This window comes from Spea bombifrons, chromosome 12 (genome assembly GCF_027358695.1).
Source record: "Spea bombifrons isolate aSpeBom1 chromosome 12, aSpeBom1.2.pri, whole genome shotgun sequence".
Lineage (NCBI taxonomy): Eukaryota > Metazoa > Chordata > Amphibia > Anura > Pelobatidae > Spea > Spea bombifrons.
In genome coordinates, this window is record NC_071098.1 from 13,352,025 (window position 1) to 13,379,388 (window position 27,364).

The 27,364-nt window shown below is 39.5% G+C and overlaps 1 protein-coding gene across 2 annotated transcripts in view; it reads left to right on the top strand.

Moving 5' to 3' along the window:
* ALG9 (ALG9 alpha-1,2-mannosyltransferase) overlaps positions 1 to 21,426 on the top strand; it is a 53,942-nt gene extending 32,516 nt beyond the window's left edge. For both annotated transcript variants that reach the window (XM_053452617.1, XM_053452618.1), the window contains exons 14-15: positions 11,412 to 11,539; positions 20,541 to 21,426. In XM_053452617.1, coding sequence (XP_053308592.1) covers positions 11,412 to 11,539; positions 20,541 to 20,664 — 252 coding nt within the window. In that variant the 3' untranslated portion in view covers positions 20,665 to 21,426. The remainder of the gene's footprint in view (positions 1 to 11,411; positions 11,540 to 20,540) is intronic.
* The last annotated feature ends 5,938 nt before the right edge of the window (positions 21,427 to 27,364 follow it).

Here is a 27,364-nt window from a genome sequence, read left to right on the forward strand (position 1 = left end):
CGATCCTTGAGTATGATAAATGTCTTTTAGAAAAAAAAGTAAAATCTTTTTCAGAGGGATGTTGTATCCTCCATATATCAAATAAATTATAGTTTTCCATAAGTGTAGACAATCTCCGAGGTATGGTCCCTGCAGCTCTGTCATAAGATCTATTATCACTTGATCTCCTGTCCAAATCAACATCAGGAACACAGTTCAAATCACCACCAAAAAATAAAGTGCCCCTTTTGAGTTCTTCAGTTCTTTTAATAAGTAATTTCAGAAATTTTACCGGGTAGTCATTTGGGGCATAAAAATTAACCAATGTATAGACCATGTTATTTAGTTTACATATTAGTATAACATATCTACCTAATGGGTCAGATTCATGAAAAATATATTCAAAATTAATCTCAGCAGACAAAATTATCGCTGCACCCCTTTTCTTTTTAAGAGGTAGATTAGATGAGTAAACAATGGGATACTTTTTAAATTTCCAATAAGTATAACCCTTATGATCCCAATGAGTTTCCTGAGCAAAACAAATCGATATTTTTTCTCTGACTAACATTTCGTATAAATATGACCTTTTTTGAGGTGTATTTAGACCTTGAGTATTTAAGGTCACTAAGTTGATTTTTACCATTTTCTTTTAAACTTTACCCCATAGTGTCTATTCAGAAACAAAAAATGACCATGGTCCATCCGTCTGCCGCCACACAAACTAACACATTTAACACTCATACCTAAGAGATACAGCAATCTATGCATCTCCAGCTCTGATACCAAAATAAAATCAGAGCACAATCAAGTGGAGGCGTAAGGGGGGAAAAGGAATGGCGCTAAGATAAAAAAAAAAAAAAAAAAAAAAAAAAAAAAAAAAAAAAATATATATATACTCTCTATCATCCAAATTTTATGTAAACCAAGGTTGATAGAACCTAATATACTATCTACATTTCCAATATGAATGATATCGATTCTAAGTATATTGTATAAAGTGTCTAAGTATATTGTATAAAGTGAAGTGCAGTCATCTAAACATATATTGTATAAAGTGAAGTGCAGTCATCTAAACATCGTTTCATCAAATATGCTATAATCAATTAATATCGTAAGATCATAAGGTGCATAGTGCTCATAGATTAACAATTTTAATGCACTCTAGTATTTTATTAGTACTCTCAGATGCTTTATTATCAAAAAAAAAAGTGTTTAAAAAAGTGCTTAATATTCGAATATAAATAATCTCACTTTTAAAAGTGATATATACTTAACAAATATAATTCTTAAATTGTCAAGTGATTATGGTATCCGTTTCTAAACATACTATATGAGTAAATATATTCTAATGTAAAAAAATTATTAAACTAAATTGGGTCGTAGAGTAGTGAAAAGAGTTACGTATCCATTAATTAGATACCAACTCTATTATGATCAGTGCTATATATCAAAGCGTTAATTAAATAATTAGGTGCCAACTCTATTGTGATCAATACTATATATCAAAAGCGTTTCATGTAAGTTAACTACCAAAACGCATATGATTTGGGAACAGGATCTCCGTTCTAAAGGAAAAAAAAAAAAAAAAAAAAAAAAAAAAAAATAATCAGATAATTACGTAGGCTCCTCATTCTGTGAAATCAAGGCTCTCGCCTTATCTGGATCTTCGAAGATATATTGTTGTTGTTGGAAAGTGAAAGAAAGTCTAGTTGGAAAAAGCCATCTGTATGGGGTTCCCGATCTCCTCAATATAGTTGTTACTTCCGCAAATTTGCGTCTACTTATTCTTGTTGCCAAAGATAAGTCCGGGAACAATAACAGTTCTTTATATGGAACCGGAAAGTTTTTAGCTCTAGCCGCCTTCATCAATAGCTCTTTAATTTTCAAGTTGTTACAGCAGATCATTACATCTCTCGGTTTCTCCAAATCTGTAAAATTCCTTGGTTTAGGCAGTCTGTGTATACGTTCAAATGGGAAATTCCCCAATTTCTCGTCATTGATTACTGATGAAGCCCATTTCCTACAGAATAACTCTAATTTATCATTAGCAATATCTTCAGGGATACCTCTTAGGCGTAGATTCCTCCTCCTTGACCGATCTTCCATTTCTGTTATCTTAAGCTCAAGTTTATTTAATTCCACTTTCAGATGGTTATTATGTAGATGTAGTTGTTCTATTTCGTTTCTCAAAGATTGTGATTCAATCGCCAATTTACCGACATTCTCTGATAATGAGTGAATCTCCTGTTTAAGATCTGATATATTTTCTTTAAGATCCGCTTTAATTTGTATGCGGAGGGTTTCCAAAGCTTTTGTTAAAGTTTCGTTGAAAGTTAAATCCATGGAATCGTTAGGGCTTTCAAGGTTAGTTGAATCAGAGGTTGTCACAGGCACAGATAGAGATTTTCTTGAAGTGTTTGCAGCTTTAGGGGAATAATAACCGCTTATTGAGCTCATTGCCTTTATACTATGTAACTTTTCCTTGTCTCTCTCTTTATCCTTGTCCTTTTTAGGCGGCATTTGAGGATATATATAAAGTAACCAACAATTTAAATTTGATTGCAGTTGGTATGATATTCAACAGATGTTATTCAAAAAATATAAATTAAATGCGGCTGATAAACTAAGAGAGTGAGTTCGATATACAAGAACACAGATATGCGCTGAGGCTGATATATTAGTCAGCAACCATATAGCTAAATTCCAATTAAGAGAGATTTAAAGAAAATGTTATTCAGAAAGTATTGTTTCAATGCTCCAATTAACTAAGAGAGTAAATTCATTATGTAAAGTCACGCTGAGGCCATTGTATTAATTCAGGAACAATTTAGCTTGATTCATTGATTGCAATATAGTGTAGTATAATGTTAATTCCAATTGACATAGCGTTGGAAAAAAAAAAAAAAAAAGACGTGTTTGCATGTATCTGAAGTCTGAGGTCTCTTCAGAGGTTGAAAATACTTATCAAAAAGGAAATAAAGCCCAACCTTTTCTTGCAATACCGTCTTTTCTGTTCTTTTTCTCCTTTTATCTTCCTTTACTTCTCCCTTTCCTTTCGTCTTCGTCTTCTCTCTTTTGACTCTTCCTTTAGCTCATAAATTATTAAGTACTCTCCTTATTATACCAGAGGGATTCGGGAAGCCTTTTTCTCTTTTCCCTCTTTTTCCTTTATTTCTCTTCCTCTCCCGCTTCTTTTGTTTTTCTTTTACTTTCGCTCCGCTGTCGTTCTTCTCCTCTCCACGGCGAATATTTGTAGAAATTTTGGAGAGAAGCTCCGTACCAACCGCACCGCCAATTACGCGAGGTATAACACCAGCCAGTTCAGACCTCGTGTGCGTCACGGAGACTCTAGGTGGCTGGATAGTTCGTTGACGCGTATTCCCGCGAGACTACCTCCGCTATCGAGGAGTAGCATACAGCCAGTATAACCAGCCGATCGTTCGGTCAACTAGACACGATCCGTGCGCCCTTCTGTCAATAGGCAGGTGCGGGTCCAAGCGGAAAGGAGAAACCAGCAGCGGTCTCAAAGGAACGCCGGAGCCGACATTCACAGGGTTTTCGCGCCACTCCTCACCCCCGTCGCTCAACCACGCCTCCCAAACGTGCGTCCTACATCATCCACTTCCTCAGCTACCAACCTAACATGAACTTAACCGGTCAAGAACATAGGGTTTAAGCAATCAGTGTTCCAAACGCATGCAAGACATGTATTATGCTTTATATCAGATGGGCTTCAGTAGAGAGCACCATGAAATAGTAAAAGGTTAAATGGTTCTGCTATTACACAGAACACAGAACAAAGGTGTTAAGTAGTACCTACTTAAAGGCAGCTTGAATGTTCTAAATCCTGAATTCTTACATGTTGCTTACAAGAAAGGAGAGACGGACAGGAAATTAATTAGGCTAATTGTGCAATGCAGAGTCACAGATACTCTATCTCCAAAACAATTACACAAAAGAGCAAAAACCTAACAAGCATAATAGGTTGTTTAAATAAATTTAGACTGCTAAAAGCTGTGATGACAATAGTTTACGTTCAGCCTTCACCCTGCTACATATTTTATTATTATTATTAAATCAGACAGACTCCAGATCTGCAATCTTTTGATCTTATCAGATTCCCTGGTATTCAATTTCAAATCCCCGTCACTGTGACATTAAAGTCTATCTTCCTAATGAGCTTTCATTGTAGGTCATGTGAGCATTTAGTGTGAAGAGCATAAAGTCATTTTCGATGAGAGCTGGGCGTACTTTGGAAGTCAAATAGAGTTCAGTGTCAGAGGGTTAGATTCAAAATAGGTTTCATTGAAATGGCATTTCAGATGCGTCTTTCAGATGCGCCAAATTCAGGGTTAATATTCTGTAAATAGTAGATTTATACAATTCTCCTATTTCCATTTGCCAAACACTGACTTGGTTAATTGTGGTATGCTGTATGAAGAAGTACAGCTAATGAGACTTTAAAAAGCTTGCTGTTGGGGACAAAAGCAGAAGAAAGTATCAATCTGGATTTTTGGCTTACAGTACCCGTTTATAAACTAGCCTTTGTCTTATTCACTCACTCTTCCATTGTTGGAGTAATAATGTTGCCTGCGTCCTATCTTCCAGAATCCTGTTTCCTGAAGGGTGTGTAGAAACACTGGGAGGATGGGGGTTGAGCAGCTTGTTACAATCCCATTCAAGGCATGCCTTGCAAGTATAGGACTGATCTCTCCATGCTGCCATCAGCAGCACATTCAGGAAAGAATCGGCACAGACCGCCGCTCTGAAAAGCTCGTCAGCTGTATTGTCAAAGGCTATTAGAGGCATGGTGCGGATTGGATCAATGGGGAAGGCGAGCGAGAGAAGTAATAATAACGAGCTTTCTTGGCTTGAGATATGCAGTGGGAATGTTACAGAGCAAGACTTATTTCCAGCAGGTTGAAATATCTGTTAGTAGTTAACTCTTCCACTCCAGATCCAACAATTTCTGATTGGAAAATATGAGAATTATGTCATGTGAATGTAATATTACCCAATATTGCTTTTGCTCAGGCAAGGGTGCCACTTTGTTTATCTTGGCTTCAGATGGAGTGGTTTCTTTGCTTATTAGGCTGCATAACCATAAAAACAACACTGCCTTGGCCTTAGATATCATACAGTAAATAGATACATTATATCATTGAGGTGATATAAAAATCATTATGGGCAGAGCAGTGCTGAGGGAACAAATTATGAGGCCCAAGAATCTACAAAAAAACTGTACGGGAATAACTTTCTTTACCTATTTAGGAAAGTTGGGAAAACGTCTAGGGGATATCCTGTCCTCCGATGAACTTCCGGGTTACGTCAGCAGTGACGCAACCCGGAAGGGAATGCCCGATCGCGCGATCAGACAGTTTAAAATATAACAGCTTTCCGGCTTTCATGCCGCAAGCTGTTACATCAGATCAGACAGCAGAAAGCCGGCGATGCCAGCTTCTGCTGTCAGGGGGGAATCTAAGCTGTCCAACGGCAGTCTTATCTCCCGTGCAGGGATGTGTCCCTGACACTGCAAGAAGGGCTGGACGTACCAGTACGTCCATAAGGGATTCTTGGGATGCGTTTTTTGGACGTACCAGTACGTGCATAGGGGATTGAAGGGGTTAACGATATCCCTTGCCGGGACTCCCCCGTGGAAGTCCCGGCAAGGGATATTGTTAAAGCACATCGAGCAGACGTGCCGGCGGCGGAGGTTGTTTACGTGCATCACCGCAGCCGCTGAACGTCTGCGCGATGCGCTTAGACAATCTCCCATGGCGGCACTCCCCCATGGAAAGTGCTGGCAGGGGAGGCTGTCTCAGCGTATCGGAGAGTAGGATCCAGTTCCCCTGCAGCGCTGCGGTGGATCTGTATCCTAACCCTGCCCGGCGCCCGGAACTGCATGTCCCGGGCATCAGGCGATAGGAATTGTGCATTCCTGCGGTAATGCCCAAATATAGGCCGCGCCCCCACTTAAAGTGTGGGGGGTGCGGCCTATATTCGGGCAAATACGGTATTTTAATTACAACACAGGGAACACTGCTACATATGCTTTCAAAGGCTTTTGTTTATAAAGTCAGCACTTATGATTAAATGTAATGTCATTTTTTAAATCCTTAGTTAATGACCCTTAAAAAGGTTGGAAAATTAACAGTAACACTACATTTGACATGCTACAAAAAATGACAATAACAGTAACCCTGCTCTTGTGAGCTAACAATCTATTACCGTACTTGCCGGCGTATAACACGCACCGGCGTATAACACGCACCCTCCCCAGGACCGGAAGTGAGGGAGACGTCGCTGCAAATCGTGCAGCTCTAGGATTTATCGGCGTATAACACACAGGTAGGGTTTCAGCTTCGTACTTAGGTTTAAAAAGTGTGTGTTATACGCCGATAAATACGGTATATAGTGTTTATGAGACAGTAGATACCAAAGATACATGACTGTAATCCAACAAAATCAGAAATTATCCTGTTTGTCTCTTGCTTACTTTTCCAAAAGATTGGGTTAGTTGTAACTTCTAGTCTGGGGATGCATTTCATTTTGAGTCAGCAGTTCCATGTTTGCCCAAGGATTTTACATTTTGTATTGTGCCTTCTTCGGTAAGCCATGGGATCAGAATGTAAAAAAACAAACAAACATTATGTTCTATCTTGACCCATAAATCTTCATTTGCACCCTCTACCTTTGAAATAGTTATTGTTTGGTTTTTTTGTTTGGTTTTTTTAAATGTCCGCACAAGCAGACCCTATTAAATTTGCCGAAGCCTTTGACACAAGTCTTTCAAGTTCACAAAACGAAACACCAGAAGAATAGGATGGAAGATCAGCCGCTAAATTGAATGTAATTGCTTTTTCACAGCATGTAGGCTCTGCTGTTGTGCTGGTCTTAGCTCAGTACACCGACTAACGTTGGACATGTGATTTATTCCATCTCGGCTCCGTGAGAGACATATTTATATGAATGATAATATTCCTGGCTTGAAATGGCCTTTCTGACGTCAGTTCCCAGTGTGTCATTGTACCCTGGAGAAGTGTTCCATTTGTACATGTTGTGTAGCTTTATGCCTAAATATTTGGTACAAAGATGTGCAGGTGTACCCAACACTGGAGGCAAGGTTTGGTCTTTCAATGTAAATGGACGTTTTATTGCATATTTGCCTATTATTTGTTTTCTGCTATTTAACACATCACTGCAGTATGCAATTTCCCTAAAGATCTATGTAGTGTACCTTTTATATAAAATATGGGATCCAGATGTCTTAGATTGCTCTTCAACTTGGAACAAGGTAAATATATCTACATACCTTTCATATAGCAGAACAAGTTACTACAATCTAAGACCTTTTGAAGTCCCCTTACCCTTACATAGTGAAAAACAAAATCTGAGTTCTAAGATTTGCTCTTAGAACTCAGCTCAGCAATAACCAAACTTATTCTATATCAAGTCATTCTTTTCTAAACTGTTAAATCCTCTATAGTCGGTGTGTTTGAGTATGATTAGAAGTGTGTTTTCATAGACACGATGTGAAGTTTATTTACAGCCTACAAGTCATCAACCTGTCCCCTCCGTGGCCCCATCTCCTCAAGCATTTTCCTTTGTCTTCTTGCTGCCGAGGCGAGTCTTTTATCTTATAACTCGCTTATCCCCGAAAATCATGCCCCATCTTCAGCTGTAAATAAACTATAAAACGCTTTCTCTGCTGTCAGTATTTCAGATTATATTCTTTTGATCATGTCCGTGGATACCAAATATTTGTACATGCATCTGTTCTGGATGCTGTGAGCCTGCTGTGTTTCTCTGACTGGCAGCCATAAAGGGTTTGTTGCATTGATTAAACCTTGGTAACGAATACGATCAGCGTTCTAGTAAGTGTTCATGACGTGCTTTCCGGTTTTATTAATTATGTTCTCCATTGCCGTCGCTTGCCTGCTGTATTTCTCAAGTTCTTTATGTTTCCCTGTCATGGGAATGGAGCCAATGTCAAATGAGAGTAACCATGCACACTCGTGTATAAGCAAAGTGTTTATTAGTCTCATAAAAAGGGCTAGCATTTCAACCATGCATGATCTTCATCAGAGTCAGCAAAAAGCATTACAGGCATCTTTAGAGTAACAAAACATTGTCCAGGTATAGCGAAGACACAACGGATGTGGGAGGAACAATATATTGTAACAAAAATTAAAAATGAAGCTAGATTAAATCAGGGCAAAATACAACTGTTTTTCGATATCTATGCTGCAGACACAGAGGTGTGTTGGGTTGACATGGAAACCATGATGTCATGCATACATAATAAAATGAAGGAAAATATATTTGCCATATAATACAATGGAATGCAGAATTGAGCTACATATGTAAAAATGCTCTGGAGTGTCGGCTTGTCATAGCAACCAGAATGATATCGGCCAAGCAATCAGAATGTTGATGTATGTGGTTTATTATAGAAAACAAAGTATGATTGTATGGTTCATATAACTGACTGTCTACAAAAACTAGGTAACAAAGTATACAGAATGCAGCTTATGCGACTGAGATGCAGTCATGGCACAAATCATCTTCATTCATACATAAATAATGTATGTACAACCAGGAATGGAGACCTTTGTCTAAAGCGAGGTTATATGGAAGCGTGGAGTATGCAGATTGTGTCAAAACAACTGAGAAAAGAAAAAATGTCGGTGCGCTAAGCTAGTCTCAGGCTCAAATAATACAAATGTATAATATGAGGCCTACCAAACAGTGTGAGCATGCTGCAAATACAGTGTGTTGGCTGTACAATGTATACAAAAAACAAAATACTGTCTGCGCTTCTCACCCTAATAAAGTTGGCAACAAATATATAAACATAATATAAATGAGAGGTTTTGGTTATATGAATTGGCCAAAGCATAATTAAGCTCACCCGCCACGTCAAGGCACACTCTCAATAGGGTGAGATCCCTAGTAGTATTTTGTTTTTTGTATACATTGTACAGCCAACACACTGTATTTGCAGCATGCTCACACTGTTTGGTAGGCCTCATATTATACATTTGTATTATTTGAGCCTGAGACTAGCTTAGCGCACCGACATTTTTTCTTTTCCCTGTTTGCACATATTTGAGGTTGTTGGCTCCTCATCGGTCTGGTTGCAGCTTGCTGTCCAGGGGTTAATTGGGAGGAGGTTTAATTGCACCTCCCCCAACACATTAATAAGGTTTTGGTAGCAGTATAAACTGCTTTGTGTGCCCACTATGTAGGAGGTGAGAGTAGGATCTCACCCTATTGAGAGTGTGCCTTGACGTGGCGGGTGAGCTTAATTATGCTTTGGCCAATTCATATAACCAAAACCTCTCATTTATATTATGTTTATATATTTGTTGCCAACTTTATTAGGGTGAGAAGCGCAGACAGTATTTTGTTTTTTCAAAACAACTGAGACTAGCTCAGCTTGGGATAGATAATGCTGAAATAGAACTACATGCAGCTACAAACATACCCATATATAACACAAACGCTGTCTAGGATTTAAACATAAGGCAACCAGCAGCTCCAGTGGTTCGTTTTGGCTTTATTGGCCTCGCCATTGAAATGAGTGTGCTCTTAGGAGCAAAGGAAACTCCTTCATCCCCTAAAAAAGTAATCCACCTTGCAATCCATATTGCATCTGCATCCATCCCAGCATTATAATACATATATTACTCTCTTTCTAAAATGACCTTGTGTGGTGGTCATCTTATATGCCACAACAACCACCTCAATTGGCACACTTTCTCCTTTAGTTCAGTAACTTTATGAAACCACTGTGCATCTTTTTTCTAATGCCACACATGACTTGCAGTATGATCATCCTCCTCTACATACGTTTTAAGCAGGATAATCTCTGTACAGTAACCTCTTATAATGTTTTTCTCGTTTTCTGTGAGGTTGACCAGCTGAAAATGTTTTTTTTCTCTCAGCACATTGTCCCTTATAACATACAATTTTTTCAGTACCCAGTAGTAAGAGCACATATGTCTTGCAGATGACAGATGTGTCTATACAGGACATCTTTATTCTACAAGCTAAAATCAACAAATAATGGTATCAGGCGAAAGCTGCCGTTAAGCGTCTTACTGATGGAAGAGTGATGTGGAGAGGATTGATTTCTTGTTTTCCTCCCATGAAAGCATCTGAAAATTTGTCAAGGAAACAAATGCCAACCTTGACAGTGAAAGATGTTGGAAGTCCTCTGAAGCGTCAGTTAATGTATCATTTGTGGCTGTATTTACAATGCCGAGCCTCTTTACTCTTAGCTCTACACAATTTCTGGTCAAACAGTTGCAAAGTTCTAGGTTACTTACATTATATGATATGATATTATTTATTTATTTCTTCACACTATGAAGGGATAAGCTGGCCTAATGCATAATGTATAAGTCAATTTTTGGGGAGACTTTAAAGGATCTCACTAATATAACCATATAATATACAGGACCGACCGTATTCTCTCTACAGCAGAAGCTTACTGGGGTTGGATTGCTAAATTGTGTCTGAACAAACCACAGGACTTCTAGAATAATGTCCTTTGGACAAACCAGATCAAAGTGGAGATGTTTGGCCATAATGCATATTGCCATCTTTTGCGAAAACCAAATACAGCATATCAAATCCCTCATGCCAACTGTCCAGCTTGGTGGTGGAGGGGTGATGATTTTAGCTGGTCTTACAACCACAGGACCTGGGAACCTTGCAGTCAGTAAGTCCGTCATGAACTCCTCTGTATACCACAGTATAGAGTCAAATGTGAGGCTATCTGTCCGATAGCTAAAGCTTGGCCGAAATTGAATCATGCTACAGGACAATGATCCCAAGCACACCAGCAAACCTACAGCAAAATGGCTGAAAAAGAAAAGAATCAAGGTGTTGCAATGGCCCAGTAAAAGTCCAGACCTTAAACAAATTGAAATGCTGTGAATGGATCTTAAGAAAGCTATGCATAAAAAAATGCCTGCAAACCTCAATGAACTGAAGGAACGTAAAGAAGAGTGGCCCAAAATTCCTCCGCAATGATGTGGCAGACTGATAAAGTCATACGGAAAACGATTACTTCAAGTTATTGCTGCTAAAGATGGTTATACAAGCTATTGAATCATCATCAGGTGTACTTAGCTTTTTACACATGGCTTCTCCATGTTGTTGAATAAATCATGACACGGTGTAATATGTCGTGTTTTTGTTCATCTGAGGTTATATTTACCTAATTTTTAGACATGCTAAGGAACAGATGAATGTTATTATGTCCTGATATGTTAAACCATAGAATTCAAAGATGTGTAATTGGAGATGGTGTCTGGATTGTACCACAAATTCTATCAGTAACATTTTTATAATTTGCATTCCAAGGCTTCATAACCTTCCAAGAATAGGATGTTAACCTTTTCCTATGTAACTTCTTTTAGGTGGATATTTCAAAGTGCCATTACTTGGTTGATTTGGATTCTGTCACTGAGACTGCACGGGAGCCACGCTATTCTGCAAAGGAAGATTGGACAGTCATAGCGTATAAGCCATTCCTGGATGCTACAAGGTATGCAGAAGTTATTAATCATTTTCAGTAAATCAGTGTACCCAAATGGGGAAGAATCTAAATCTGATGTAAGTTGGTGTCTTGACTGTTTGGGTTTGACTGTTCTGCAGTGTACAGTTTACTCTGCCTCATGTTGCAGCATACTCTAATAAAGACTATATACAGATGGAGGGATTTATCAGCTCAGAAAGAGGAATATTCTGGAGAAGGAATAATCAACCAACTTGTTTACTCCAGAGCCCCATTAGAAATCAAAAGGAATTCATCTTGGTGCTCTGAGCTCCCCTGTCTGCAGTTGCTTTTCTGTGTATAGCCATGTTGCCTACTTGTGTGTTTAAAGGTACACGTGAGACATCTGACCTAGACTGATGGCAGCTTCTCATTGATCAAATCCCTGCCTTTATATATACACACACACACGTGTTCAAAAGATTGTGGTCACTTATCTGTTCTAATGGAAAACAAGGACATTTCTAGCTGTTTAACATAATTGCAAAATCATTTTCTAAGGATCAAATAGCCTTTTAGGACCAGGCTGTTTTGTTTTTTTTGTACCCTCCATGACCAAGGCTGTTTTAACACTTTTGTGGTGCTCTTGGTTAGCTGTAAGTTTCTATCTCATTTAGTGAACTCACACAAGGTATATATTGGGGGGGGGGTTCAGAAAAAAAGTATGGTGAGAGTTTGAAAAAACACTTTTTCTCACTTTTATTTAAAACATATTTTACTCATCTATAAATATATATGATATTTACTCATGCTATTTAAAACCACTTTTTCCCAAATCTGATCATTCGGCCCCATGTACTATTTGGTACACCCCAAATGCTGGTATTTTAACCCTTTCCCTGCACTAATTCTACAACCAGCATGTGTTGTAGTAATTTATTTTGTGGGGTTTTTTCCACATTAAATTTACAGCTCCTGAAATATGTCACTTTAAAACAACACCCCAATATGTGTTCAGCAACATCTCCTGAGTAAAGTAATACCACCCATGCATGGGTTTGTTAGATTATTTGGGGACTAAAGGGCCACATTAGGGACATGAGCAATTCAGGTTTTCAACTTGGACTAATTGGGCCATCTTGGAAGCCGGTCAATTCAATTCACCCCATAAATTTTTGAAAACTAGACACCCCAAGGTATTTCAAATGCTGTTTTTTTAATTCTTTAATGCACTAATTCTTCCACCAGCCTTTGACAGGGTTTGTGGTAGTCATTTTTTGTCTATTTTTCCCCACACACATTGTACTTTAGGTATGAATTTACAGCCCCAGGTATATGTCACTGTCAAACAACACCCCAATATGTGTTCAGCAACATCCACCGAGTACAGTTATAACATCAATGCATGGCCTTGTCTAGTTGTTTGGGGGCTAAAATGCCACATTTGAGAGGTTCACTTTTTTTTTCCTCTTCATTTTGACATCTGGCCAGTCTGTGCATATGCCTTATGAGGAACATCTTTGAACCTGGCCAATTCAATTTGCCCCATTAAACTATATATTTTTAAACTAGACACCCCGTACTCTTTCCATTGATGTTTGGGAAGATACAGTGCTAATTTAGCACTTAATAAAAATAAAAATTTTCCTTTTTTTTTATTTTTATATTTTGACTTATATTTATACTTATATTTATTGACTTGCATGGTTGAATGCAGTACCTGTATTCAACCTGCAGGGGGAGTCCAGAGTTCTCAGGAGGGTCTGGAGAGACTCTCTTGGAAACTTTCTTTGAAAGGAAGCCACCTTCTTGCTAGAGGCAAAATCTCTCACAGTGCGTCCTGGGGTGGGTTTTCAGTGTTGATGAGTGCCTCACAGTTTAAGCGAAGAAAGCAATCTTAGATGCAGTGACGTGCAGTCACGTCATTGGTCGTTAAGGAGCTAAACGTAAACTTAGATTAGCAAACACAACATGCCAAAGGAACACAGGAGTGAAGGGGGTGATACTATGCCTCTGTGCATCTATGAAGGTATAATATAAAAAATCAGCCATTTTCAGTTACAATAGTTATTTACAGCATTAACAACCTTTGATCCATTTCATGTCATTTTAATGGACAAAATGTGCTTTTCTTTCAAAAACAAGTACATTTCTAAATGATCCAAACCATGTGCTGCAGTGCATGTGTTTATACTTTTTACCTTAAAGAATGTTATAAGATAAAGATTAATAGGAGAATGTCTTTCCGGTGGATGATTATTAAAAGAATTGCAAAATATCTTTAGGATCGTATGAATATTAAGGCAAGTACCAAGTGGGGCCTGCTTGTGGCATATACTCCATACGCTACCCCTGAGTGCAAGATTCCATTGTGATTGTGTTGGTCAATAACAGACAGCTTTCATTAGAGAGATGTCTCTCCAGTTCATTGTAAAGGACGCCTTCATTTTCCTATGCTCTCTCAAAGCATGCAGCTAAGAGGAGACCGATGTTCTACTGAAGTGCCATAGATGAGAAGAGCCCCCGAGAAGACCATTAAATCTGAACTTGCAACCCTCCTCATCTTTTATGTTTTGTTTCCCTGGCACATTTGGCTCATGCGTCATTACAAGCCCCTTAGGTGCAGAGGACAATAATCCAGGTTCCAAGGTTAGGGTATTACCATTCATTACACATGAGCATCCTGATACGCAGCTCGTCTCTTCCCTCTGGAGATCAGACACGAGGCTTTGCTTTATAGTCCCACGAGCACAGAGAAGAAAGAAAGAAAGGGAAAAAAGCTTGGCTCAGTAATGACATTTTATTGTTCTCTTGCCATTTGTCAGGTTAAGGTATACAGCATTGACGTAAAAGCACACGTCTCTGCTTCAGCTAGATTTCAGGATGGGCAGCTCTTCAGCTGTATGGATTCCATTATTTCCCGTCTTTTAACAAAGGTACCAGCAGTCGCAATTAAGGCTGACCTAACAAGCTGGATTCATTTTCCTTGGAGTCATGTAGCTCCAGATCACCATAAGAATTACTTTAGAACGAGGGTGAATTCTATAACTAGTGTTATAGTCTTTCTTTTATATTTTGTATTGTGTTTGAAAACACTCATGTATACAAGCATGTATTTTAACCCATTCATTGTTCTGTTCTGGAAGCTGCGCATCCGATTTACAAGTAATAACATTCGTATCTGTTCTGTCCATGTTAAACATTATATTGATGAACTCCCTCATAATGACATAAAAAAAATTCTGGATTCTGAATTTCTCTCTGTAACGGATCTTGGTACCCCGAATGAGCATATCCGTTAGAGTTGGCTTCCTCCACTACTCTGACAGCTGAACCTCACGCATATTATCGGCTGCTACTTCCTTCCCCTCAAGAAATATCAGTTAGGTGTTTGGTCACCTCTATCTCCCTGCTTGAAGTTGGACTCATCAGTACTACTCATGTGTTACATCATTAGTAATAAGCAGTAACATTCCATTGACCTCTTTGGCAATCACCCTGATTTTAACTGTTAACTCCAGAGCTGCGTCAGTTATTCCTTGGTGAATGTAACCCTACAGATGGAGCTCGTCATCCAGTAATTACCTCCAGTAGCTCGCAAGGTCTCTTTACAAGATTTGGACTGGCCATCAGGCAAATGCCCACTTTTATTGCTGCTCATGGAGCAGATCCGATGCTTTAATGTGCGGCCCTGGCTTGAGATGCCTGACCATGCACTCTAAAAGTATTAGAGCATAGCATTCCCCTACACGTATCCAGTAGGTGGCACACATATGTTATTCATCAGCCTGTGCCCAATGTAATCCCCTGTACGTCCCTGATCCTCGTGACGAGAACTGAGTCCTCATTGAATATCAGGCAACTCTGACTAATTCTCCCGATGTGATTGCCCCATGCCGTGGCTGCCTTGGCATTACTAATTCTCCAGACCTAACTACCTTGTGTTATGGCTGGCCTGTTTAATATCTTAGTGGAGAAAACCCTCTGCTATTCCTTGTGAACTAGCGCCTACTTTTTGTGTAGTTGACCCCCTGTGGTGACCTGCACAAACTATGTTGAAGTAACAGGTATATTTAGTTGTTGCTACAGTTCGTATTATCATTCCCATTATTATTATCATAATTATCATTGCAGCTTTTATCCAAATGCAAGGTTCATGGTGGGAGCCCACGCGGCACTGAGATGTACAGCCACTTTCTCTTTTGGCAGCTGCAAGTCGAGCAACCAAGGATGAAATGTTGGGTTGCCGTGGTAACGGGATAATTAAAATGCCTGCCTCACACCTTCCCAGCTGGAGCTGTCAGGGCACACACACTATCCCTAATAGGATCAAGTCGAAAGAGCTGCTGGTCTGGTCAAAACATGCGCCCACAGACATTGGTACTTGCAAATGAGATTAGTACAGACACTGTGGACCAAGCATTGATTGTCGAAACAGAATTTGTGTATTTTGTTTCTTTATGGTTCCTTTTGGTACCTGTTCAAAAGACACGTGTACTTTGTTGAACTTGTGCTGTCACTAGTTTTAACTGAAGTAGAATGTTAGTCTTGGAGCTGGTGTAGCCAGTGGACTGCTCTCCAACTGTGCTTTCCAACTACAGTTCCCACCAGGTTGTCATGTCCTCAACTGATTAATGTACATCGTCCACTTTAATGCCCAAGAGAACGACCATTGTAAGTTTGCTATGTATTCACGCCCCTAACGACACCACAGCTTTTTGGCAGAACGTTGCTGAATCATTAAAACAAAACTGAAGTTTGTAGAGCTGTCATTTTTACAAATGCTACTTTTTATAATTCACTATTTCTACTAAACCTATTTAACAAACAAAAGTAACCAGTCTATCCACTGGAAATCTCTCTTATCAGTGTGTCAGTCAAAGGCCAGTTAGCTACTAGCCTACATACCACCTCAGATATATCCCTTTCCTTAATATATATGACTTACGAGGGATGTTCCACCTATGAATACCCAATCTCTTATTCTTACTGAGCTGCCAGGAGCCCTGATAAGCGTTAGCTGACACAGCCAGGTCATGAATGTGGTTGTCAAGACTGGCCAGGAAATACAGTATGGTTGCCACCTATGATTACTTGTCACACTATTTGGGTGATTGTTTTACCCCATTATTATATTATTGTTATTATTATCGCTTGATTATTCTACCAAATTAAGTTATCACTCCCCATTCCTGAAAGATGTCTGTAGATGGAGGTGCGTGGAGAAGGGAGGTGTTCTGAGTGCAGGGAAGCAAGTCATTATCAATAATCCAAAACAGGCATCAAATGCACTCTTTTCCAAATCAAAACCTTGCCGAGGACCAGCTTTATATTACAGTTGCCCCTGTGAGGGGGACATAGTCATAAAATGGGAAGGACCTGAGTTGAAAGTAGCCAGAGCCTGGTAAAAATGGGCATTGGGTGAGAGTGGGCGCAGCATACGTGTTCAGCCCTTAAGCTTTATCTCTTTTTCGTCCCTAAAATATGACAGTCTGCCGGTGGAAAACTAGCCTTGGTGCTGATAGCGAAAACAATTGCCTATTAGCTCCTTAACATGCTGAGTAGCTTCATCTTTATCATCCTTCATGTACTTTATTGTGAAAGGTTACACTGAGACCTGCTTTAGCACATACACAGCTTATAATCAGATGGTCCACCTGTTCAAGTGCTTCACTTAGCATCTGATTCTCATTTAGAGCCGAAACTAGCATGCTTTGATGCACGGCGATACTCTGCGACCTTTTGTATTGGCTCGTTACGTGAGATTTATTCATTTTAGCACGAGTGTGTCCCTTCTGGTACGGCCGAAGTCGATGTGTGATAGCCTATCCATTTCTCCCCTGCTGTTCTAACGTCACAATCTGAAGGTATACCTCCCACCACAAGAACTCGGAATACTAATATCACTTCTATAGCCGCCATACAGATACCATGCACTGAAACAAGTACGCAAAGAACATACTACTGCTGACAAAAACATAAAATATTTAGTCTAACGCACATTCCTGTGGGGCGTTTGCGAATGACTGTATAATGGCAGAAATATTCCCCACACTTTATGGCACCCCAAAGATGTATTATAAGAGGGTAGGCGTGTAGAGCGTATCAGATATGGTTTTCAGCCCGTATTGGTGTGCTGCGCTCTTGCGGGTACAGACACCATGCTTATACTGCAGGTAATGATATCAATATACATCACGGTGGTGTCGCTAGGCTGGACTCCTGGGAATTTTTTTTTATCACAGAGCGTCCGGCACTGAACCATTCGACAAGCGTCTGTCTGGGGCCCATGCTTCATTAATCACTCGTCGCACTAAGGCTCCCATCGAAGCTTAAGGCTTGTGCTGCAGCAGCGAAAGATGCCCCAGTGATCTCCAGTCTCTGCAGGCAGCAGCATTTCCTAATCCCTTTTGACGCACATGCTTACGCGCGCTCTACGCCTGTTCCTGCATCGGGGAGACACACTGCTTCTATAGGCTGTACTTTAAATTTAACCTCTAATTATGCTGCTCGCGTTGTTATTGCAGCACATATGCAGATTAGCGTCTTTGGAAATTATTTACTATGGTCATACGCTCTTTGGAAGCTGTATAGGATTTACAAATGCTGGAAGTATCATCAACTCCTAGCATCTCATCACCTAACGGCATCGAGGAAAAGGAGTTTGTTACCTGAATCATTGTAAAATATGTTAGACAAGAAATGTAAACGCACAAATGTGCTCTCTGTCAAACCCGCACCATGTTTGGATTAGATAATGTCATCTTTTTGGCAAATTTGTAGAGGTTAAACAATACCCTGTGTAGGAATGCGGCCCAAACCACATGATCAGGAAAGACTGAAGGATCTCAATATGCAGCTTGGAGGAGAGACGTATAGAAGCATGTAATACTTAAAGGGAATTAACCAAGTACAGGAGGGAAGTTTATTTTAAAGGAGAATAAACGGTAGAACAAGATATTAAACTAGATGTAACGTACGCAAGCTTTTCTTTGCTGAGAGGTAGATAAGTGGAAAAGCCTCCCAGCAGAAGTGGTAGAGGCTAAATTGACACCTGCCTGGGATAGCTATAACGCTATCCTGACTAACAGGATCAAGGACTGATTAGGGTCTGAGTTTTTACATCGGGGAAAAAAGGGGCAGACTAGACGGGTAAAGTGGGTTTTTCCTGCATCAAATTGTATGTTTCTAACCCTGCCAAAGATGAATGTGCGGTTGGGAAACCTTGGTCCATATTTAAAATGTATATGTTCCACGTACTGTATGTAACCCAAATGAATTTAACAGCTATAGATGGCAGGCTTAAGTTGAGTTGTTTTATACAATCACAAAGACCCCTAGTCCTCTGCGTCAGACCCAGAAAGAGCTAAAAGTAAGATCATCAGCGTAATCTGAACATGCTGTACTACAAATGGTTAACCATCTCCCGATAGGGAAAAGAGTTAATAGCGATGATTTGGCAGCCGAACGTCCCAGCTGCAGCCCGCTGTATACCCGGTGGGGGGGGGGGGCGGTAGCCAGGCCGGCATTGACGTCAGGCTCTGCACAGCCAGAGATGGCTTTCTGATACATGTTGATGGTAATTGAATTAGAGAGCAGCCTCCTAATTACACGGAGCAGACACTTCATTGTCAGGAACCATTTCATTACGGATAAGGCGAGTGCTAAGATTCCTGCGTATTGTTACAGCTCCCGGCTATAAGACACTCATCGCTTACTCTCTGTGTAATTGGTCTCCTGAGATGAAGTCGCTCGCTCCCCTTTGTTCAGGGTAGTATCAGCAGTCACTCGTGTGTATGGCGAGTAAAGTAATCGTTCGCTCGGGTACGATACTGTTATACTCCCTAGCGCTATATGGTTTTATTTTGGTTACAAACGCAGAGGAACTTACTGTTGACTATTAGAATAGCTTGGATTTACCCCCAAAAATTGTGTTTTAAAAGGTTACTTTATTACCTTAATTTAGTGCTTGCGTAGTATAATTTCTCTTGTTTTTCTGCACAACTGCACAGCTCATGTTGGCATTAACTTTTTTAAAAATTTTAAAAGGGAGAGGAGTAAAATATTTCAGTTAAAGCTTTGAAATGTGTTGCAAACAGATACACTATGTGGACAAAAGTTTTGGGACGTTTCCATTACGCCAACAGGAACTTTTATGACATCACATTCTAACTACACAGACATTAATATGTAGTTGGTGTATGTATATACCGATATATCATTTCTAATTCTTTCTTGTACCGTTCTGCTGACACACGCAGCCGATTAGCCTCTTTACATACAGGGAAATCTTTAAGGGAGGAATCAACATTTTCCATAAATAAATGCCCAAGAAAGACTACGCTGCAGCAATACACAAGCTGAGCGCAGAATACTTAGCGGGGAAAGCAGTCTAAACGTTTGCTAATTACAGGTTAGCAGACAGCTGGAAAGGAAAAGAAAAAAAGAAAAGATTTAGATTATTTCAGAGTGTTGAACTCTCCCTTTAGTGAATAAGCCCGTTGTAGTTTGCTTGACCCTTCCACACTCACATAATTAGTTACACACATGAAAGATACATGTTTCAGGGAGTCATTTTAATGCTCCTTACCAGTTTGGACACCATACTCTTGATCACTAATGAATTGAGCGCTAAAGAGTTATTATTGTGCCAAACAATGAAATGGTGTAGTCACCATGGTAACCAGTGCAGTGGCCCTGTTGAGTGCCCCACTTTGCACTAGAATTGCTCATTAATCTCACGTGCGTTCCATATCATACAGCTGTGCCCTCTTGAGGCAGCTAATGTGTGTGATAAATAGTAACTTAGGAACTTCTAAGTGACTCAACACGGTCACAATAAAGAATTGAGGTCAATCGGATGCCACACATGCCACAGTCAGAATCTCCGGGTCTCCCAAACGGAACATAAACGGAAAATACGTTAATCAAGGTTTCATGCTTCCTAATTTCATATTCATTTTATCAATCTTAATATAATTTACTGAAAGGCAAGGCTTAGAGAATTAGAAATTGGCTTAATTGAAAAAAATATAATGTTCTTTTTTTTCAGGTCCTCCAAGCTCTATCGTGCCTTTTACATCCCGTTTGTATCCAGTTGGCACACCACTTACTCCAACTACACCATTCTGAAACCCCGTAGGCCAAGGCCGATGAAGAGGAAGAGTGGCTTGTAATGGAAAGTAAACTGGACCATGTATTTTCTTTGAAGGACACGTGATGCTGTCATACAGCCGTGGCTGCCTTCCCTACCAGTCGGTGGTCTCTGAATGCAGATCTGTGAGGCAGTGCCGGGGGGGGGGGCATTGCTGCTTCTGGTATTCTCCTATAATTCTGCTCCTACAGTGGACACACACTTGAATGGGTATAGGGAGCAGTGGGAAAGCCACATGTTGATGAGCAGTATCACAAGGGTTATTCACCAAGATCCATTGTAGAGTGCTATCAGTGTTTGTCACTTAAAGGTGCTGTCCCATTCAGATTAAACATTAACTACGCTCCCTAGTATGTAAATTAAAAAAAAAACCTTAGCAGAGCTGCCCAAAGGTATAATCGCAAATAACTGTTTCTAGGGCAAAATCAGTGCCGGGTTTGTGTCACATGATGAATGTTCCCAGTAAAATTATACATGAAACAAAAATCTAAATTATAATAGAATTAAATTCCAGCAGGATTAGGGCTTGGTTCTAATTATGCATTAAAAATATAAAAAGCATTAAGTTAAAGCAGAGTAGATGGGACAGCACCTTTAAAACGTTTAAAATGTTGCATCTCCATTTATGTGTGTACTTAGGTACATATCCGTAAGTATAAATAATATGAGGGTGATCTACTTCACTACACCTTGAGCTTGGCTTTGGGTGCTTGATTTCGCGTATCATTGCAGGACGTACACTCTGAACTTATGATCCCATTGGAGACTGGAAGCTCAAAAAGTTATCCGGGAAACAAGGGATTATAATTCCCAACGCTGTCTTCTGACAAGGAAGTCACTGTTAAAGGCAGAATAGACTCCATTCTAAGTTGACCATTGTTCATACCCTGATTATAGCTGCCATCATGTCAGACCAGAGTAGTCCAGGTGGTGGACATGAAACTCTGGGCACAGCATATGCATTCTCCATCCCTGGATCTACATCTTGCATTTCCCCCTCTTGCTGTCAGGACTGTCGGGATCTCAGATCAAGGACTGTTCAACACCAACTGGGTTTCTTGGCTTTCTTGGCAAAATGTGTCGGTTTACTTAAACAAAATCTCTTATTTTACTAGTTGAGAAACTGTCTGCGTTCCCATTCTTTGCCGGTATTATCACTACCAACTTCATATTATATGTATGCTTATCTCATGCTATTCCATTGGGTTCATAGATGGAATTATGTGGGTTGTGTTCATCTTGTTTGAAACACATGCTCCAAATATTAGATCTGTGGAATAAAAAGTGCAAACTCAAGTCAGAAAACCTGGAGCATATTATGTATAAATATTTTGGCTTTTTTCTATAAATACACAACATCAAATATGTTCAGACAGAACAAAAACGAAAGGTGAGAATACGGCACTCAGTTATGAGATGGTCCCTCAGACAGAATTTATGGCAGTTTTAGATCTGATGGGTAGAGGTTGTCCCTAAACTCTAGAGGGAGTTATGGATGGAGGTGATCAAGGGATCTGATAAACCTATTAGTGGGTGACTTATGTTCATCGTTGTTGTGCGTCCAGATATTTTGAATTTTTTTCTATTGTTATTAAAAACTATGGTCCAACTGACAAAAGGTATTCAATTTTTTGGGGGTTAAATAATCTGTGTGGTGGGAATTTTACACCACCCGCAGGGTAGTCTCGGTCACACATTTTAAAGCTGAAAAGCCATATTCCACTGTAACGATACATTACTGTTAGTGCTTTTTTCACAGTTGAAATCCCTGCTTGAATACAGGTGAGTGGTTTCAGAATTTCGAACAATGGTTTCCATACATAAGAACCATTTGTAGCTTCGATTCATGAGTCTCTACAATAGAAACATTGTGATGGGGTATTAAACAGAAACTCGGGGGCAGCTATTGTATAAATAGGTTAAATGGCTAAAATTCCCTTTGGTTAATTAAAAGACTCTGGATCATAATGATGAAGCAGTATACTGTATACCTATTCCCTATCCGTCACCTGTCTGATTTCACACCCGCAAAGTTTATCCGAAACTGTGTTTTTTGCGAATACAGGATCACACAAAACATATCTGTCACTCTGTCTGTAGTATTGAGAAGCCCGCAGTGGATTTTGTATGCAAATTGTGGCAAGAATTTAATTCTTTACTAGTTTAATTATGACCATTTGCATTTGATTGTAAAGAGAGTTGAATATGGTGTTTCAGAGCAGCAGCATATATTTTGGCTATTGTTTTTGATGTGGCACATAATTATTCAGCTTGGATATAACAAATGGACAATTATATAGATCAGCTTCATGGGGTCAACAAAGGTGGCTTCTCTTTACGACTTTGCTGTGTGAACAAATTATCTGGGCCTGCAGACTTAATCGCTAGTAGGGAAAATACACAGACAGCATTTTGCATAACATTTTGCATAATTATAGCCTTTAAACATTAGAAACGGTCAGACAAATAAAAAAGGAATGGTTATCTGTGACAAAAGTGTGATATACAATGATATGCATCATGTTTAACATACATTTGTGCACTATAGTTTAAAGGGGAACCACTACATTTAGGGTGAAAAATTATAAAAGTGCTAAGTACTAATCACAATTTTGAAGGCGCAAGATTATGGGACAGGGTGCTGAGATTAAGGACTACATCTGGATACACTGGACAGTTTGCAGTCAATTATTTGTGCTACCTCCCTTTGCCAAGATAACAGCTCTCAGTCTTCTCCTATAAAGGTTGGAGAATAAATGGCAAGGGTTTCCGAGACCATTCCTCAATACAGAATCTCTCCAGACCCTTCAGATTTCGAAGTCGACGCTGGTGGACTCTCCAGTTCACCCCACATGTTATCCACGGGGTTCAAGTCAGGGGCCTGGATGGCCATGGTAGGATCTTGATTTTGTGGTCGGTAAACCATTTGTGTGCTGATTTTTATGTGTTTTTGGAACATTGTCCTGCTGGAAGATCCAACCACAAACCATTTTAAGCTTTCTGACAGAGGCAATCAGGTGTTCATTTAATATCTCTTGATATTTAATAGATTCCATGATACCATGTATCCTAACAAAATATCCAGGTGCTCTGGCAGAAAACCAACTCCAAAACATTAAGTAGCCACCATATTTAATGGTGAGCATGAGGTACTTTTCTATATGGCTACCTCTTTCCGTGCGCCAAACCCACCTGGTGTTTATTGCCAAAAAGCTCTATTTTCGTTTCATCTGACCATAGAACCGGATCCCATTTTTTGACGTTCCAGTAGTGTCTGGGATACTGAAGACAGTTGAGTTTGTTTTTGGATGAGAGTAGATGTTTTTCTCCCCTTCAAACAACTTGTGATGTAGGTGACGTCATCCTTGGAGGTTTTCTGACCGCTTGAACCATCCTCTTCCCAGTGTATTGAGACCATATAGACACGCGTCCTCTTCCAGGTTGATTCATAACATTTCCAGTTGACTCAAAATTCTTAATTATTGCCCTAATGGTGGAAATGGGCATTTTCTTACAGCCAAGAAAAATGTTAAATATCAATGAGAATATACTTCAAATATATTTTTCTCATATGATTTCATAGGGTTGCCAATAATTGTGCCACAAATATATTTAACAAGGTTTATTTTTTGAGCAGAGTATTTTTGTGTATTTTTTGAAGAAAAGATCAAAGGGTTAAACATTTTTCATAGCATTCTTTGCTCATATTTAATTTTACCAAGGATGCCAATATTTATGTGTAGGGTTGAACATGGTTACAATCTGAGGAATGTGTTCAGAAATACGTAAAGTACAACCAGAAAAGACTACAGTATTGAGCCATGCCCATTACCTTCCTGAAGTAATTGCCCTCACTTGTGGGGATCCAAGCTCAGAGCTTCTACGTTGGGGACTTCAGCACTTTGTGAAACGTGAAAAACATGATTAGAACAGCAAGCTAAAGGAGTGTAGGGGCTGAGCCACCTAACACGAGAAACATCATCCCTCATGCAATGGCTTATGAGGGCATTTATCCAGGTTCCTCGGAAACCTTATCAACACTATAGAGCAAATGTATCCCCAGAAGTCAATGGTAGACTGGTCATCGTCAGCCTTTCAAAACATCTTGATCTTAGCAGTGGTATATAATTATGAGGTGGAAATGGTAGCGTTAGTGGCCTGATCGTATCACCGTTGAGAGGACTTAAAATAATGCTGTCATAAGAATACTTTAAACATGAATAACTAGGATTTATTTACACATTTTAAAACTGCAAACATACTAGAACATTGAATAAAAACACACTTGATGCAAACTATGTATTGGCCGCGTGTTATCATCCCTTTTAAGCTAAATGTGCTTTAAAACAAAGAGATTTCTGGTGTGACATTTGGAAGCGTGGAGGTCTGCGCTCAGTGATGTGATTGTCCCCGTGGTCTGTAAGGTGTTCGCGCATTTGTGACTTTAATCACTGTGTTTATTTGTTAGCCTGTGGAGCGGCCAATGGCGACACATCTGTCACGCTCATCTGCTACAGCTGTGATACCTAGTTTATTATCACCCGGGGAGAGGCCGGTATAGTTGTATGATATGCTTGGATATGTGCTTTTTTTGTCATAGATAGGAGAAGACGAAGCATATCCTCAGTTTGTTCTCGGATCACAGTGGTGGGTCAGGTGCACAGCTAGTCGCTTATTCTGCATTATCTTTATACCTAAGCAAATGTTTATCAAATAACGCAGACATTTAAATGATAAAATGTAATTCAAAGGTACTTTGTTGTACAAGTTTTATCTTTTACTTTAAATGGTAGACCTTAAATGATGGGGTGATAAGGAAAAAAGGAATGTAGGGGAAACGGTGAGAAATCCCAGTGATGGGTGGCTGTGCATGGAGGACTAATATGGAGACAAAGTTGGCAAATTACAATTTTAAAGTAATCTAAGGCCTAAAAGAACCATCTGTTATTTTACAAATCTGCGATAATGTGGTCACCAGGAGGTAAATGCCTAGATCTCATGTGTCTGCAAAATGCAAGACGCAACAAATGAAACGTCAGGGGTTACAGGTCCAATGCCAGTCCGCCGGAAGAAGCTAAAATCTATTAGTCTAGGAGGTTTAATGAAGAACCTTCACCACTGCAGCTTTTAGCATTACTCAATTGTTTAATTAAAACAAACTATATGTTGTACCATTTGTTTGGCTGTCTGTTTAATCATTTTGGTGCTGAGGTCTGTGAGTTACAGTGGCCCGAGCCAGCATTAATCAATTTGCCGTCAGCTTTCTCCTCATGTCATCTTTACAAAGACTGACGGAACCAACGACAAAATAAAAAACTTAACAGGTGAGAAATAACTTGTGAGGAATAATCATCCTGCTGCTGAGAATACAAATTTAAGATGGCTGCCTTCATGGTAAATACATGGAGGTTTGTAATACATGTTTGTTTTATCTGTGAATAGTTACATTGGCTTATTTCGTTTATAGGACTCAAATGCAGAGCGCATTTATCAATATTGAAGACAACGCTGTGACATCATAGTGTCACTTATTTTACATGGCTATTCTGACACATTGCTTCTAGACAAACACATGCAGAATGCAGATGAGGGACAGCGGGTAGATTGCACTGATCTATTCCTCTTGGAAATACGGCTACTGAACATTTTTCCAATAAATATTGCTTATTCCCGAAGTTTTTCAACAAATGGGATCATAAGCTTGGAAACGGGATTCATTGATGAATTGTTGGCATTGCGCAGCATGAATCCACTGGGTGAAAAGACGTGGATACAACAATCCTTCGTCTATAATAGGGGAAATTGATGTCATTTCTGTGTACGGTTTCGTGCACTTTTGCCCTCCTTATTAAGAGTTATTTTGTAAAGTGTCCCGACTGGCAGAATCGACGGAGTGCCGTTTTGAGATACAGAGTAGGAGGCTATTTTCTCTGAGCTATTTGAGACATTGATGAAAGCTGAAATTGTGTACACATTTTAGGTTATTGTTTGAAATGCTGCAATTATGGTTAAAGAAATTGGTTCGTTCTGATCACAGTGATCATGGTTTGAATCCACATGGATTCTAACTTATAAACCTACATCACGCTCACAAATAATGTTAAATTTCTTAAAGAGAAACTCCCACTGTTTTGGAGGTTTGTATGTGGCTCAGGTATATTCAGTAGGGTATAGGGTATATTCAGTAGGGTATAGGGTACATTCAGTAGGGTATAGGGTATATTCAGTAGGGTACCTAGCAATCTGGGCTCAGTATGTTTTTGTTGCTTGAAGCAGAATATGTACTTTGTTTTGCATGGATATCACAGTTGCCTATTTTTTTTTTTCAAGCGTGATTTATCTGCAGTAAATCCAATGTTTTCGAACACTAAGGGGCAGAACTGGCCTAAACTGACATCAGAACTGGCCTGAGCTGACATCCGAGGCGCCAAAGTATTGTCACGAACACAGAGGCATTTTGCTGTTGGCAAGAATCTGTGGCTTGTGTTAAGACGTTGGATGTCATTTGTGGCATAAATATTTACACACTTACTTTGCACATTGTGTCACATATTCCTATCTAAAAGAGGGTTCCAGAACTAGCTTTTTAAACAGCAGAAGACCATGGGTAGATGAGTCCTAGCATAAAACATAAAAGTACGATTTTTTTATGAATATCACATACATATTACACAACTATGAGCAATAACAAAAGGATGACAAGTTGTGATTTAAAACAGAGA